Source organism: Diorhabda sublineata, chromosome 8, assembly GCF_026230105.1.
Source record: "Diorhabda sublineata isolate icDioSubl1.1 chromosome 8, icDioSubl1.1, whole genome shotgun sequence".
NCBI lineage: Eukaryota > Metazoa > Arthropoda > Insecta > Coleoptera > Chrysomelidae > Diorhabda > Diorhabda sublineata.
The window spans coordinates 14,132,906-14,149,411 of NC_079481.1; the positions used below are offsets into that span (position 1 = coordinate 14,132,906).

At 29.0% G+C, this 16,506-nt stretch overlaps 1 protein-coding gene across 3 annotated transcripts in view; it reads right to left on the minus strand.

Annotated features, from left to right (window-relative positions):
- The window catches only part of LOC130448447 (cerebellar degeneration-related protein 2), a 158,193-nt gene that overhangs the window by 59,642 nt on the left and 82,045 nt on the right, over positions 1-16,506 (minus strand). Inside the window, exon 1 of one of the 3 annotated variants that reach the window (XM_056785837.1) lies at positions 5,826-6,146. The exons of the other annotated variants lie outside the window; for them this stretch is intronic. Within the exon in view, the coding sequence (XP_056641815.1) occupies positions 5,826-5,916 (91 nt within the window). The 5' untranslated portion in view covers positions 5,917-6,146. Of the gene's footprint in view, positions 1-5,825; positions 6,147-16,506 lie in introns of those variants that run through there. 3 annotated transcript variants of the gene reach the window in all.

The following is a 16,506-nucleotide window of genomic DNA, read 5'->3' on the forward strand; positions in this document are numbered from 1 at the left end:
GCTTGATGATCACGAGGTTATCGTTGTCGGCAACGTAGCGTGTGTTGTTATAATATAGTTTTTATTTATTAGTTACGTATAAATATAACATTTTTCTATATATAAGAATAAAGAATACCTTTTATAGGTTATGTTCTTAGATTATTACATAATTACATTAAAAATAAAAAGCGTGATATACTTAGTTACTGTAAAATATCAAAAAAAGTTAAATTTGAATCTTATTCACTTTAAAATAATCTCACAGGATCGTCAAAACGACTTTCAAACCATTTTTGTTGTATGTTGGAATTTCTTGGCATCATAAAAAAAGTTTATTAGGTATTCTAGTAGAGGGCACAAAACACATATTATTTTTTATTTTTCAGATTAATCAACGCTTAGTAATAACGTTTATTTTAGAATAACCGAAAAAATAACTGTCGTATCTATCTGTATCATATGTTCAGTGCTTATTTTATACCTATGAAGTCATGCAATATGGCGGCATTACTAAAATGTTTAAACTACCCACAAAATTTTTGAATTTTCAATAATTTTTTTCTCTAAAAATATTGACCAAAGAGGTAAAAACAAAGATAATAAAATTTTTATATAAACTATCCAAAACTATTGTTTTCTCAAAAGCAAGTACCCTATTTTGTACAACTGAGAATAGTGAACGCTAGAAAAGAAACTACATGAAAAGTTTTCTGCTAGTTCTGATATTTACAAAGTTGAGGTGGCTCACAGAAAATTGCGATTGTTACCAAAAAAGGTTGAAAATATTTGTGAAATGTGATTATATAGTATATATATTCTACTAGCGAATAATGAATGCTATTACTTATAGCCTTGATTTTTGCACCAGGAACAAAGCGAATGATATATTGCATCCGAATGATTAATGACCATTACTCGCGTATAGACTGCTATGAGTACTTTATCTGCAATTGTTAGTAAAAGAAAAGAATATATCATCAATTTTTGTCAACATAATAATGATAATCATCAAAAATAATATCACTACAATTATCAAGAGTTAATCACTTTACTTGTCACATTATAACACTTTGTGTTATTTTTGTTGATGACTTACTCGTTATAATTTATTTATTTATGATATCGTCGATGTAAACTTCGTAAAATGTGGTTGGGTTCCATCCTTGATGAATGAGTGAACCGTCTAATGGTAAACACGAAGAAGAGCGACAGAAAGGCGTGGTAAAGAAAGGCGAGAGGACACCGTTCACACTCTCGAACTTACGTTCGTGTCTAGCCTCGTGGAGAGTCTGGATTCGAAAACAAACCAAATTGTTTGCCCACAGCAGTCATTTTGTATGGTGAATTTACCATAATATATTGAATATTCATTGAATATTCAGAAGTCTACTCAGAATAGGCATTTGAAGGCCCATTTTCTTGGACTATTAAATATACTCGCGTAAAGTACAAAACTATTATTTCTTGATGTAGTTATTCACTAATTGCATCTCTTGGAGGCAATAACATTAAACAGTCGACGAACCTTGCCACTATCAGTAGTAGTTATAAACATAAGACAAATGAGTACAAAAATAATAACACAATATAAAAATTAATTCTCAAACTTTCTTTTATCTCAATACATCAGTTAAATAAATTAAAATCGACTATATTGTTAAAAATTCATTAATGATTCTGTATTATCAAAATTTAATCGAAATCATAGATTGAAATTATAAATTGAATGGTAATGTACTTGATACGTAATTCAACTAACTATGAAATGTAATTAATTACATTTTTAGAAATAAAAAACAGGAATGTTTTGATTGTTTTCTACTAAAAACTAAATTTGATACTAACGTATTACAGTCTTAAAAAACCGAGCACCTTTGGTTAAAAAAAAAGATCAAAACTTACACGTTTCATGATTTTCCAGCATTATCTCTAGAAAAATGTATTCGGTTTTTTAATAATAACTCGGCTTGCCTTTAAGCTTTTTGCATTCATTCATACATCATTTTGTAGGAAGTTTCTAGCCTTCTAGGCGTTTTACTTCGAAGAATTTTGATGTTAAAGGGTGAAAAAGACTCTCCCTTACAAATAAAATCAATATTTTAAGCGCTCATATCTCGTTTAATTTTCAAGCTATGTGAGTTTAAAAGAAAGCAAAATGTTCAGTAAAATTAAAGCTAAATTTAAGTTACAAAAAATTCTTTGGGTGATCCAATAGTTTCTGAGATATTTTGAAAAAATTACGTTTTTTTTTAAATCGAAAAAAAAAAGATTCACATTAAAGAACTTTTTTCAAAATATACGTGTTAGAGCTTTTAAACAAAGATAATTTCACGTGGGATACGATTAATTTTAATTTTGCCGCACATGGTGTCAAATTTACCAACATTTTTTTTTAAATTCCATTTAACTTATTTTCGTCATAACTCGCTTAATTTGCATGCCAAACAATTTTATAAAGGCTCATTTTAAAGGTCTGAAAAAGTACTTTAAAAATGTTCATTACAATTTACATTACAAAAAAGAAAAAATTGGCTTTCAATGACTCATAAGTTGCTGAATAGTATTTAAAAAATTTAATTTAAACTGACTAATTTCTTTGTTTTTTATAAGCTTTAATTTTGATAACAATAATTTTTTCGAGAAAATACGTGATTTTCGAATTTTTCGTGGAAAAATGTGGAAAAACATAATTTATTTTAATTTTCAATCGCGAATAACTCAGAAATTATTTAGTTAAATAAACAATTTCATTTCACATTTTCTTCATAAAATTTAATTCTCCATCGATTCTTTGTGTTATTTTGAAATTTTGGCACCAAATCTAGTTTGTTATTTGCATCATTTTTGAGTTTCCATCAAAATTTCAAACTAATCCATGTAGGTCTTCTAAATTGCGAGATGATTTGCTTGGTTCACTGTACTATAATATTTTGATCCATGATTTAGAAAAAAGGGTGATAAATTTTTATGTCATAAAAGTCTGAAAGTGCCCAAAATAATTTTTAATTATATAACTTATTTCTACAGAAAATTTTTAAATAAATTGATTCGATTTGATAATGATTTTCTGCAAATAAATAAACTTGTCTTATGATTTTTAAAAAGAGAAATTGAGTACAAAAAGCGGCATAGATGCTATTTAGATTGATATAAATTTTAATCTAATAACACTTTCTTTGATAAATTATGAATATAATAATGAGTCAATAGCATAAATCGTTAATATATTCTTAAACTCTGATATTAACATAAGTTTTAGCTGCAGAAACTGACTTCATTGAGTTTGAAATGATTGATATAGTTTCACATGGACAGATACCTTTTCTATTATTTCCTTCAATCTCATGAACATATTTGCGAAATTATTATTAACAACTGAAATAATTGCCGGAAAGATTGAAAAGCAAATTTTAAGAAATTAACAATATTGTGTAGAAGAAATCGGCAACGTCAATAATTTAAGAAAAATGGTCCAATTTTCGAGGAAAGTATCATAATAATAACAATTTTTTGAACATTATCCAGATTTTCGAGAAAATGTTTAAAGATATACAGCTTCCTAAGAAGTGCTTGATTTTCCAGGAAGAATTTTCCAAATATCCTAAATTTTTGGTTAGGTTAGGTTGAAATTTGAAATTCATCAATCAAGGGATGAGTCAAATTTTCCATAAAGTTACACAATGTTTGAGAAATTAGTCAAATTTCCACCAGAGCTTTACTAAATATCAAAAAAATTTATTGAAAATACGAGAAACTTTTCGACTCGTTAAAAAAATACAAAACATTGTCAATTGATGTCAATATTCGAGAAATTTCCTCAATTTCTAGAAAATAGAAATCCCGAAAATTTCTCGAGAATATTATTCTAAAGTTCAAAAAATGTTAATAGATGCCACAGACAAATTGCTTCAATTCTCAGAGAAAATTTTCAAAAAAAGACAAAACTTTTAGAAAGATTCATCAAATTAATTAGTCAAAAATTAATTTTTTATAAAGTACCACGATAATGAAGAAATTCCTGAGATTACCGGAGCATTACCAAATTTGAGAAAGATTGTTTGCAGATTCAAGGAAATATCTGAAGCGATACCAAATTACAAATAAACTGTACGAATATATACGAATACGAAAAAAAAACTTACAAAATTTGGGAAATATTTTTCGAAATTTCCATAAGGGTGTAAAAAAAGTAGTCAAATCTCAAAAAGATTCCAGAAAAAATGTGCAGACAATAAGGTTAGATAGACGTTATTGAATGTCCAGAAAAACATTTTCAAATGTATCGATAACGTCAAAATTGGTCATACTTTTGAGAGAGGTTCAGAATATTACCAAAATTTTTCAGAAAACTATGGAATTTAGAAATTTTTGTAGCAATTCTTAAAATTAAAAAAAAATACTAAGATGTTTCCAAAATATAACGCGAATTTCATAGAGATGGAGAATGCTACAAAATTTTCAAAAAACTTCTAGTTTCCAAAAATTTATTGAATTTCATGGAGGATGCAGTGAAATAAAGATTTTCGAAAAATTATAGCAAAGCCTCAAAAAGATTCAGACTGTTATCAAGAGAGTAGAGAAACTCAACTAAAATTACCGAAAAATATTCATAACAAGCCAAATTTGAGATGAAGTTTAAAAAATGAATGATGACGTTATCAAATTTTGAGAAATTGTTAAAAATTTTGAGAGAGAACTAGATCATTAACATATTTTTGATAAATTTTGCATATATTTCCAAAATTTATCGAAAACTTTAGTGAATTTTTGAGAAATTGTTCTTTGATCCAAAAACCATTGGGAACGTGATTGGAAATTTGAAATAATAATCGACTTTTGCAAAAAAAAATAACAGAAATTTATTCGGCAGTTGAGGAATTTCCAAAATATAATCAGAATTTCATGGAGAGAATGTAACCAAAGAGAAAAACTTATATTAATTTTTTTTTAAATTTTATTCAACCTTAATTTTCAAAAAATAAGTCACAGAATTCTAAAAAATAGATATTCAAAATTTCTAAGAAATTGGTAAAAGTTTAAAAAAACATTGAGAAAGTAATCGATATTTCAAAGTATTAATCGCTTTCTTCAGAAAAATCATTCAACTTTCAAAAATTTTTCAGAAAACTATGAAATTTAGAAATTATTAATTAGCATTTTTTAACATTTAAAAAATATATTAAAACGTTATCAAAATATAATCGGTGTTTCCTTGAAAGATGCAGAATGTTAAAATTTTCCATAAAATTGAAATTACCAACAATAACCTATAAATTCATTTTGGAAAAGAGCTCAAATCCAAGACTAATACAAAAACAAATTGAATGACCAAAAAACATGGAACTCTTAATAAATTGAGCAAATTTCCAAAAAATGGACGTGGGGACATTATCCAATTTTTTTAAAATTAGTTCTACTTACCGGGAAGTTATTAAAATATGCATATATATTTAAATTTCCCAGAAATTATCGGAAAGTTACTTAGTTGTTGAAAAATTACTAAGAGTTTGAAAATTATATAAAAAGCTACCAAATTTTCGAGAAATTACTGTAATTATCCAAAAAAGTTATTGAGTATATGAAATTTTAGCCAATGCCTTATCCTTGCATTTTTATATAAGCTTGAACCCACCACTAAATAAAATTACTTTCCCAGTGTTTTATTTTTTAATGGAAAATTGAATACAAGTGTAAATATGTACATAATTTTAAAATTATCACAAAATAAATTATAAACTTTATTAACGATAAGAATATATTCCGAGTTACTAAAATGTTTTAAAAAATATGAATAATTCGAGTTTAATAGAAATATAATTAGTTAGAACGTTAAATAATCCAACCTTGATTTCCTTGCAAGCACTCCAGTTCTATGGTATAATCCCAGAAATCCATTGAATTCAAAGTATTGGTATTTTCAGATTCCGCACTCATAATGTAAAAGTCAAAAACATCGGCACTTAAAAAATAGACCTCCAAATCAACACTAATCTATCATTATTATTTACAAACAAGAACCTAATTCCAGGTACCGATTAATTTGATATATTTTTTTGCGTACACATTCATACACGTCGATCTAATTCACAATACCATCACCAACAAGTCGTAATTCCTACGGTACTCTGACAGTACTGTTGTCGACAGTACCACGGCGCGACTGTAGACAGGTAGAGATAAACAAAAGCAGATATGCGGTGGAGGATTTATTCGATAGATAGCAAAGATTGACGATTCTACAATTCTAATGTAAAATGGAGTAGGGATACCCTACGAAAGTACTGTTTAGAATGGGATATGAAGTAGTACTCGTACTAAGAACGCACCGACATTTACTTTCGTTCCTTTGAACTATATAAACCGTAAGAAAGTAAAACTTCTAACTATTATGCGTGGAATAATCATTTTTTTATGATAATATTTTCCGAATTACCATTAATTAAGTGAATAATTGTGTTATACCCATCATTAGGATTTTCTGTAATTTTTATAATATACAAGATGATTTATAACCATTGGGATATTGCTGTGGAATGAGATATTAACCAGTGGAGGTTCGTGGAAGAGTATTTTACATGTTTTGCTTTGTTTCCAAAAAAAAACAATCTTGTGAAGGATTTGTCGTTTTTTTCTAATTATAGTTGATTATATCGATTTTCGTGCTGAAATAATCGATTGTTAGAAAAATTTTACATGGATATGTTTGGGAAGCTGAATCATCCAATGAATTTGTTTTTATGTCTTATTCTCATAGAGGACGCTAGTTACACGGTTCGTACCTCAAGTAGTATTGAACATAATTTTTTCAATATTGGATTTATTAAGCAAAATTTCAAATGAACTTAAACATCATTTAATTTTATAGGATTCCGTATCGAACAGTCGTAGTGTACAGGGTCCTTCACGACGAGCTGAATCGATATGTACATGGGAAAGTACTGCGACTAGTGTACTGAAAATTTGCTTGCATGGGTTTTCTGAAATGCTCGTTGTAGCTAAAATAATTCCAGTTCTCTGGAACTTCCGGTTATGCCAGAAGTGGACCCAAACTTCGTTATTTTAAACGGAATGCTATAGTTTTTATTAAATTTACATAACTTTATAAAAGGCACCATTTTTTAATTATTTCACATTTTCGAAATTTTTTTACACATGCAGTCCTCCACTAAAAAAATTATATTTCTAAGTTTAAGTGAGTCAGGTCTAATATTTTTGGAATTTGGACAAATGACACTTACAGTTTTCAAAATCTGTGAAAACCTTGACCAAAATTTATACAGGGTGTTCAGAAAATGGTGCCGAATTTTGCTATCTAAAAACTTAATTTTTCAAATAACAACCCCTATTTGTCTCTTTACCATTGGATTATACGCTTTAAATTAAGGGGACTTTGTTAGTACATTTATATATCTCAAATCCATGGCTTCTGTAGAAACTTGAAAAGGCTGAAATCTTTATGATTTAAAATTTTGGGTTGTCGGAGCGACCAAAAAAAGCTAAAATATCAACAAACAAACAAACAATGAAAACAGCTTATCGTTAGCTTTTCTTTTTCGAGATGAAGAGCGTCTTCACTGCAGACGACATTGTTCAGTGAATTTATCAAGTAAGTAAGTTATCGACGCAATTTTCGAAAGTTTCAAGAACAGCCTTGTACTATTTAGTAACTGAACAGTTGCGATACAGAAAATTTCCAAGGATGTTGACTGACTAACCATAAAACTCGAATGGGTGCAGCTTTGGAATTTCTTGACAATTACAATACTGATGAAGATTTTTTGGAATCCATTGTGACAGGTAATGAGACATGGATTAACTATAACAATCACAACAATGAATGCATAGAAATACTCAAACGAACCCTCTACAGCCGTGAGATCCACGACAATGTCTTTCCTCACTGCGCTCGTCTAATTCAACGACTCCTTCAGCAATTGTTTACAATATAGGAAGAAGAAAAACAGTGAATTAACTTAATTATGTTCAGAAATTGTACTAAGGTATGCTTCGGAATTCAATTAAGAATGGCATCTAGTCAGCTGAGGAATTCGACGAGAACTAATTCAAAATTTCATACAATGAATAATCTTCGACACAGTTTAATTATTTCTTTGTATATTTTGTATATTTAACTAATACAACTACAAATCTACTCATTTTTATAAATAATTTTTCTAGTTTTACTGGTAATCATTTCCAATTGAAATTTTTTAAAGTAGGATTCTAAAATTTTAAGGTTTATTTTCAGGTTTATCTGAAATTATTCTGATCATGTTCACAGATCTCAGGTCTCAAAATATCACCGTGATTTTTAATTAGGTTATTCTCTATTTTGGATTCCGATCAACAGTGTTTTTTCCTTAAAGATTGTTATAAGTATTTGAATTAATTACATCAATAACCAAATGTAAAGCCAAAATAGGTGAACCTAATTTAGTCGCTGCTGATTATATGAAACAAATAATAAAGGACGAATGAACTGAGAAAATGAAATAAAAAATTTAATTTGTAGTCCTCGAAATTTGAATCACTTCACACAAGCACAATAATAGATAACGGATATATTAATCTATACAAATATATATTCTTGATATAATTACTACGTTGTCAATTAAATATATTTATCTATCAAAATGAGAATAAATGTTTATTTAAGTAAAGCAGAAATTACTCGTTATAAAAATAAATTATAATCGTTATAATCGTTATAATCAAGTCAAATACTTGAATATGCACAATGTTTAATATTTTTACAAAGCTGATTATGAGCTATAATAGATGTTGACAAACTCAATAGCGTATTCACTGAGCCGGTAAATAACTAGATACAAAGATCTTTAATTTGAACGGCCGTTAGTGTGGTGATAAATTCGTTCATCGTTAGAATCGTGGGGTATGTCATACCCCACTAGTTCTTTTATGCTTTATGAGTGAAATTTATTGAAGATATGATTCTTATGAATGAGTTTATAAAGTACAGTTTATCTGTGAAATAAATCCTTATACTCAGTATTGGAAGTTGGGTTTATCGTCAACAGGATAATTTTCATCATTTAGTTAAATTGTAAGATACGAGGGTTGCTAATTAAGTTTTGAGATAAACAAATATTTATAATTGCATATGACTTAATTGTTTTCCAACTCTATCTCTTTTAAGAACTTTTGCATGCGTTCGAACCAATTATGGAAGCATTTTTTCCTTCCGAAGTACCTCCGAAATATGTGATTTGAACGCATTTACCGTTTCTTCAGGTGTAGAAAAACGTCTCAATTTATTTTTGATCTGTGGCTATTAGAAGAAATCATTTGGTCATCGATTTTTTCGAACAATTCTGGCAAACAAATGCTGGTGTACCTTTTAGACTAGAACCTGGTCGACATTTGTTAGATTTCGCTTATATTTTTTTGAGCTATTGTCAAATTATGCGGTATCCATCATGAACATATCTTTTTGACAGTCAAATTTTCACTCAATATTGAATATTTGCGAGTGGAACTAATGCTCAAGTATGCCTCAATCTCAGTTATCAGTTTACGCCCAGGATCGATATTTTCTGGTACAACAGTCAATTTTGGACTACCTTCACGAAATTCATCCTGTAGCAAAGTACGACCACAATTAAACTCGGAAAATAAGCGTAACACGTTGACTCGAGATGTTGCTTCATGTGTATTTTCACATCAGTGTTGCCATATCTTAAGACTTAAGAAGCAACCCTCGTAGCTATCTTTTAATTTTAACTAGCTATAAGTAGCAACCAAAAGTTGTCTACTGGCTTAAAACGTAGAAGTAATTTTATATTTTCGCGGTCCCCTCTAGAAAATCGAAAAATCATCAGATTTCGATTAATTTTTTTTAAATCTTCGTTTCTACGGTGGATTTAAGAAAAAAATGATGGAAATAAAAAAATGAAAACTTATTTTGGTTTGAGGGCTTTAAATGTTAATGAAAATTAACTCATTCACGTATAACTTTTTTCCAAATAATCAAATGAAGTTGTTATATTTTTTTTGTCATAATCTACACAGAAAAAGAACAAATTGAACAAAAAATGTATACAAAAATATTCATTTGTGTTTTTACAATTAAAAATAATAACAATTTCTCTTAAAATTTATTTTTTCTCACATATAATCGTTTGTACCTTTTTTGTTAAGTAATCATTAAAGTTCTATGAACAAAAACATACTTAAAATCACTGATTATAATCGAGTGTACAATATTAAAAATTAACTTTGAAAAATTGAAAATTTTCATCATTAAAAAAATGGTATCTTAGTTCCATAAAATTATTGCGGAATGCGGGAAAAAATGATATCGATTTGATTTCATTTGGCAAGTGATTGTGCATTTTTTTGGTTTGTAAAATATTGAGCCCTTAACTAATTCTGAATATGGAGTAGGTCGGTATAGCTGTGCAAGGACCTTTCTGAGATTGGAGAAGCGTGCTTACGAATTAGGCAAAGAGAAATAAGGAAGGAAGGGTCAGAATTTTTTACCTTTCAAAGAAGTTCCTGCAGTGAGCCCTGCTGCTTAGTCCGAGTGAATATCCAACAGCTCTCTTTTGTAGATTGAAGATTCGCTCAAATTTAATCCACGTACTCCAGAAGGAAAAGGCACATCGAAGATGCGACTCAATAAGGGCATAAGGAGGTGGATAAGTTCAGTTCTCTACATACCAACTTTGTCGCCATATTTATTTTCTAGTGTACTTTTAATTCTTTATAAAATTTTCATCAAAGTTTTACTATTATTTTTAGCTTTCAACATTTACAAAGTAAAGTTTTTGAATTTTTTTTTATATTATTTTTTACTTTTTATTCTTTGTAATAAGTAAAATTTAGTGATTCATACTTAATTCCATTAATCGTTTACTTTTAAAATCGGATGGCAAGAAGATAGATCCGAAGACCTATCAAAGGACATTTAAAATGGAATCCGAGAGCATTTGGTGAAAATATTACTACTCCTCATCAGGGTTCCAGCTAACGTTTCATTGTTGCATGGTTTCTTTTCCGTTACAACGTATGCAATTTTTTGAATAGTCAGCTCCAAGAAAAGTATAATTGTTACAAGAGCCATCTATTGATGAAATCATGAATAAGTTTCTCAATATAAACTATTTTCGTTCGTATTATCACTAATTGGTCAATCAATTCATAGATTTTTTGTTTGATTCTTGTATTATCATTGCGAAAAAGCATGCAGAAGTTCCAGTTAATTAGTTAAATTACAAAATTTTTATACTGTGAGTGGGATGAGGTATTATGAAAAAAATCATGAACTTACATCAAAATAGATTCTGAATACAGAGATGAAGCTCGGGAAATTTTAATTACTTTTGATGTAAGTTCATTATTTCTCGCAGGACTTGAGGACTTAGTGAGATCTAATAATTTGCTAGTCTCCATTTTCTGGTACATCGTTCAAATCACTTTTCAATCAACATTAAAAGGTACAATAAGGAAAGTACTTTTATTGAGGATGTAGCTGTACTCAACGGTTTAGGTGTTAGATATCTGTATGTGGAACCACCTTTTTCCAAAATCAAAATGAAAAACAAAAAACTACAAAAATCTAATACGTTTTGATAAAGGTTAGTTGATTTGTTAAAAAACTTCTGTTCCTTTGAAAGAGGAGTATTTATTCGTGGAATTATCATATCTGGTAAACGTACTATATATTAGTAGCATCTGAAAGTTAAATTCTGCATCTTTTCTCTTTCATATCTACTTTCATTATTACAATGTTTGTTAGCTATCACTCAACTAAATTAGTAACATTAACTATTTGTACAACAATCGCTGTTCTTCATTTAACTGTGCACCTTCTCTTTGTTTATGGATTATAAAATATCAAGAATTTAGAAGTTCATTACGAAATCTCTAGAATCACCTTGAACTTGGAAAAGGCAAACGTAATTTGTATCGATATTGAAGTCGACAACCAGGTACTCGAATTTATTGTTGGAAACCGTAAGAAATTAACAGTGTTGTTTCGTTAACATTTTAGAAGAAGAAGATATTTTTTGTGATACGTTGCACCAATCTGAAGTTAGTTTTTCTTTATTTCTTTGTAATAAACAAATAATGATACGAGGGGCATGCTATATATTTGAAAGGAAGAAAAAAAAGTTTCCATAACTTAGAAAACTTAAACTGATTGCTTTTAAAAAATTTTCCGTCGTGAATCTTCGACCACGTAAATATTTTTTTACATAAAAGAAAAAAAGAAAACTAAAAATTACACATTGCCAAATAAGCCGAATAGGGTGGATGTACAGTGACTGATACAAATTTTACGACAGATTCAAATTATTATGCGAATATTGATTCTCAGTAAACATCTTGTGGTATACGAGTAACTGCACGTTTATCTTCAAGCTTAATAGATTTGGATAATCTTGTTTTACGAATGAAAACTGCGTACATCTTTCTTGATAGGATTTTGCTTTTTCGTCATTGTTGGTGAATCTTCGTGATTCTTCATACGGCTCTGCTAGCAGTAGGAATATCAAAAGAAACTAATAAACTAATCGGAGGTTAAATTAACAAAGAAACTAACAAACTATAACGTTTTTCTTGCAAATTATTTTGTTTACCAAAAATTCATAGATCTAAATTTTCAACTAAACCAATTGTAGCATCAATAAACACTTTATTGGAAAGTTTGTGTCTTTGGTTAGCTGATAATTTGTGAAACTCTTATAGTATGGGTGCCCAAGCGAAGATTTACTGAAGGACGGCAGATTAAGTTAAGACCCGGTTAAGTACCTTCACCAAATATACGTCACATATGTAAGGCCACCGTTAAGGATAAAAGATAAAGATTAGTAAAAAAAATTATTATCAATGTATATTCCACTAATCTAACAATTTGCGAGTGACTTAAAAAATAAGGAGTTTTTCAAAGATGTAAAAGAAACGTCAAATCGAAATTCTCGAGTCACAGTGGAGAATGATTCGTTTTCTGTTCTCCAACTTTGTAGGATCTACGTTGGTAATTTTATACTTTCGCGGTCCCGTCGTTTATTGTTTCCTGAAAATCAAAAAATCATCCGATTTCCATGAATTTTTTTTTAAATTTTCGTTTTTACGGCGAATTTATGAAAAAAAAAACATGGGAATAAAAAAAAATGAAAACTAGTAAGATACCATGGGCATGAGCCGTCCCTGTCTATCAGATAGTAGTGTAGAATTATTTATTTTGTCAAAGACACCATATGGACATACGTAATCATCCATCAAAAATTCATAATGTTCGAATGTATAATTTAGAAAATATACTTAAATATATGTTCTGATGTCGCAACTTTAATGCCTATAACTCAGAAACGAGGGGTTGTGATGAGGGTTGTGTGAGCATTATTTTCACGTGATCAACTCACCCGGAACACTCTGTATGGAGGATTTATTGTGGAAAGTTTCATGACTTTTGAAATGATTACCTTAAATTGGTATTACTTTTTTTTAGATATAAATACTAGTTTTGAATTTGTTAGATTAGTAGCGAATAAATTAATTTGAGTGGCAACAAATTGAAGATTTATAAAAACATTTACATTTTAAATTGAATAAAAAAATTATAAACACATCAATCTTAATCAAATTGATGAATTTTCTCGCTTCGAACGTCTTTATAGCATGTTAAATATGAATCTAGTTCATAAATGCGAAGCGTTCGTTATATACAAACAAGCGTATGAATAAAAACATCCTCCAGCGTTCAAATATTAATCAATGTCCGACGTTTGACTGATCTGTCAAGTAGTGGCAATCACATGTCAAGTGCTTGATGCGATTTACAGAAAACCAACATTGTTAACTACGATGAACGCCGTATCTTGTATGTTTTTTTTTTTTTCAATAAACACTATGAAAATTTCTAATTTTTTTTAGCAAGAGCTGAAATTAATTTCGTAGTTTTTAGCGTTGCATGATGAGATTTTATAATATGAAATTGATGGGTTCCGTTCTTTTTTGTACCGGTAAATTATGGAACAAATTAATTATTTTGCCATCAATTTACTCATGGAATAAATCGATTTTTATTTATATTTTGTTCGATTGCTTAAGGTAAAGTTACACATCTTTGAGGAATTGAGGTAGGACTCGTTTAGGATCTATTTTGGATCAAGCTTAAACTGAAACTGCGGCAGATTTGTGATATTCAATTAAAATGTGCTTGTTAGTTGAATTAGTATTACAACTAGTGCCGGTTGAGCAACTATACAAGGTGTCCCACGACGAGTTAAAAATATGTGTATATGGCAAAATACGTATAGTAAAATCATGAAAATGTTTGGGTTTTCGGATACGACCTTTTTAACTAAAATATTATCAAAGATGGCCGGATATTTAAAAATTTTATGTATTATCCATTTTTTAATTAGAATTTCTTACTAACCTTCGTTTGATAATTATTCTATAATCTACATTGTTAAGATGAATTGCTAAGTAGCAAACAAACCATAATCATAAGAGACTAGCCTCTAGTTAATATGTGAGATGTTATACAGGGTATCCCACGACGAGTTAAAACTAGTAAAATCATGAAAACGGAAGTCGACTGTAACTTTGTTATTTTAAATAGAACATCCTGTATATTAATACATCTTTGAAATCTACGTAAAATTTTAATACACTTTTGTTTGAAAACTTTTTTCGAAAAATGCATATTTTTTGAGTTATTAATTTTTTTGTGAAAAATTTGACCGTTTCACACCCTTATAAATTATTTTTTTACGAGGAAACCCTTAAGGATATGAAAATGGTTTCTATTCTGTTGCTTTAAGCAAAGCCAGATGTATTTGAATCTATGTTGAAAAATTTTTTAGACCATACAGGGTGTCTGTAAAAAGTGTTCAAATTTTAACTTCATAAATATAAAATTTCTTTATTTTTTTAAATAGAACCCCCCGGATTTTTCTATTTTAATGCCTTCAGGGTTAAAAAATAAGGCAAATTCATGTATACTTTCCGATACCTAAACCTTACCGTTATCCAGATATTACATGTTTTCTGTAAATTTTGTAATCTTGTCAATTAATAACTCAAAAAGTATGCGTTTCTTGAATAAAGTTTTTAGATAAAAGTATAAAAAAATTTTACGTAGATTTCAAAAATGTAATAATATACAGGGTGTTTAATTTAAAAAAAGAAAGTTATAGTTAAAAACCCAAACGTAGAAATTTTCATGATTTTACTATAAGTATTTTGCCATATACAGATAGTTTTAACTCGTTATGGGACACCCTGTATATTATAATAACGACGGTCGGCTTCAGAAAAGAAATTATAGCTGAAGTGGCCCCGAGAAATACGTAGAAATTATTTTCAGGTCCACCATTAGAATATTTCGAAATATAAAATTGAAAAAGGAAAATTTTTTCAAATTTACTCAAAAATGTAACTTTTTATATAGGATAGTCGAGCTCTTCAGTAAATTCTGCACATTTCTCATATCAAAAGCTTAAGTATATATTTTCAAATGAGAGATGGGGGAGAGTGGGAAACTTGTTATGAGAAAACGTCTGTAAGTTCGATTGTGCTTACGCGATGTTCTTAAACTTTATGTTATTTGAAAGAGATTTTGTTCCACAAAATAAAATATATATATTCTAAACAATTAAATCAACAACGTGGGTACTAGAGGGCGTTGTTTCATATATTTTATACATGTGATTTCTCTAAACAAATAATCAAAAAAGTTCTTTTAAAAATGAACTAAATTAATATTCTACATACATCTAACTTCCATAAGCACTGCTCTCGAATTTTAGCTCAATGCTCCTATTATTTCCACTTGTATGGTTTTTTAAACATGTATATGGTTTTCATCAATATTCGAGCAATTTTGATGCAACATATTTCCAATACTCGAGACCTAGCAGAGTCCTGATCATTTTCGACATACATCCAACATTCATAAATATTTCTGTAGAATTTCAACTCAATGCTCTTATTATTTTGACGTGAGTGATTTCTTCATATTACTAGAAATGAAAATTAACCATGTAATAAACTACTAATCTAACATTTAACAAGTCAGATAACTGGGTAATTAGTGATGACTTGGGTGTTCAAAATGTCGTTTATCATTTTCTATACATGAAATCAGTCGCTGACTCGTGGAGAGGACAGAGTTTTCAATGTCTGCCATTGAAATATTTCTTTTAATCATATAATCTCTTGTCGTGGGTCTATTCATTTAAAAAAATTCTTTTCTTGGTCCGCGCACATAAAAATTTAAACAAGTTGTCTGAAGATTTGGGTGGGCAAAAAATAAACTTAGACGTCCTATCCATCTATCAGGGTATGTTTGATACAAAAAATGCCGAACATTTATGGAATAATGTTCTAGACTATCAACATGTAAGATCATTTCACAACGAATGGCAAAAGGTATGCCATTTAAAAGAAGTAGCAGTTCAGTTGTAAGGAATTATATCTTTTAAAATTTTCCAATCCAAATAGTTTCGTTTTTTTTCAGTTGTTAATTGTTTTCAGTTTTCCCATCTTTAT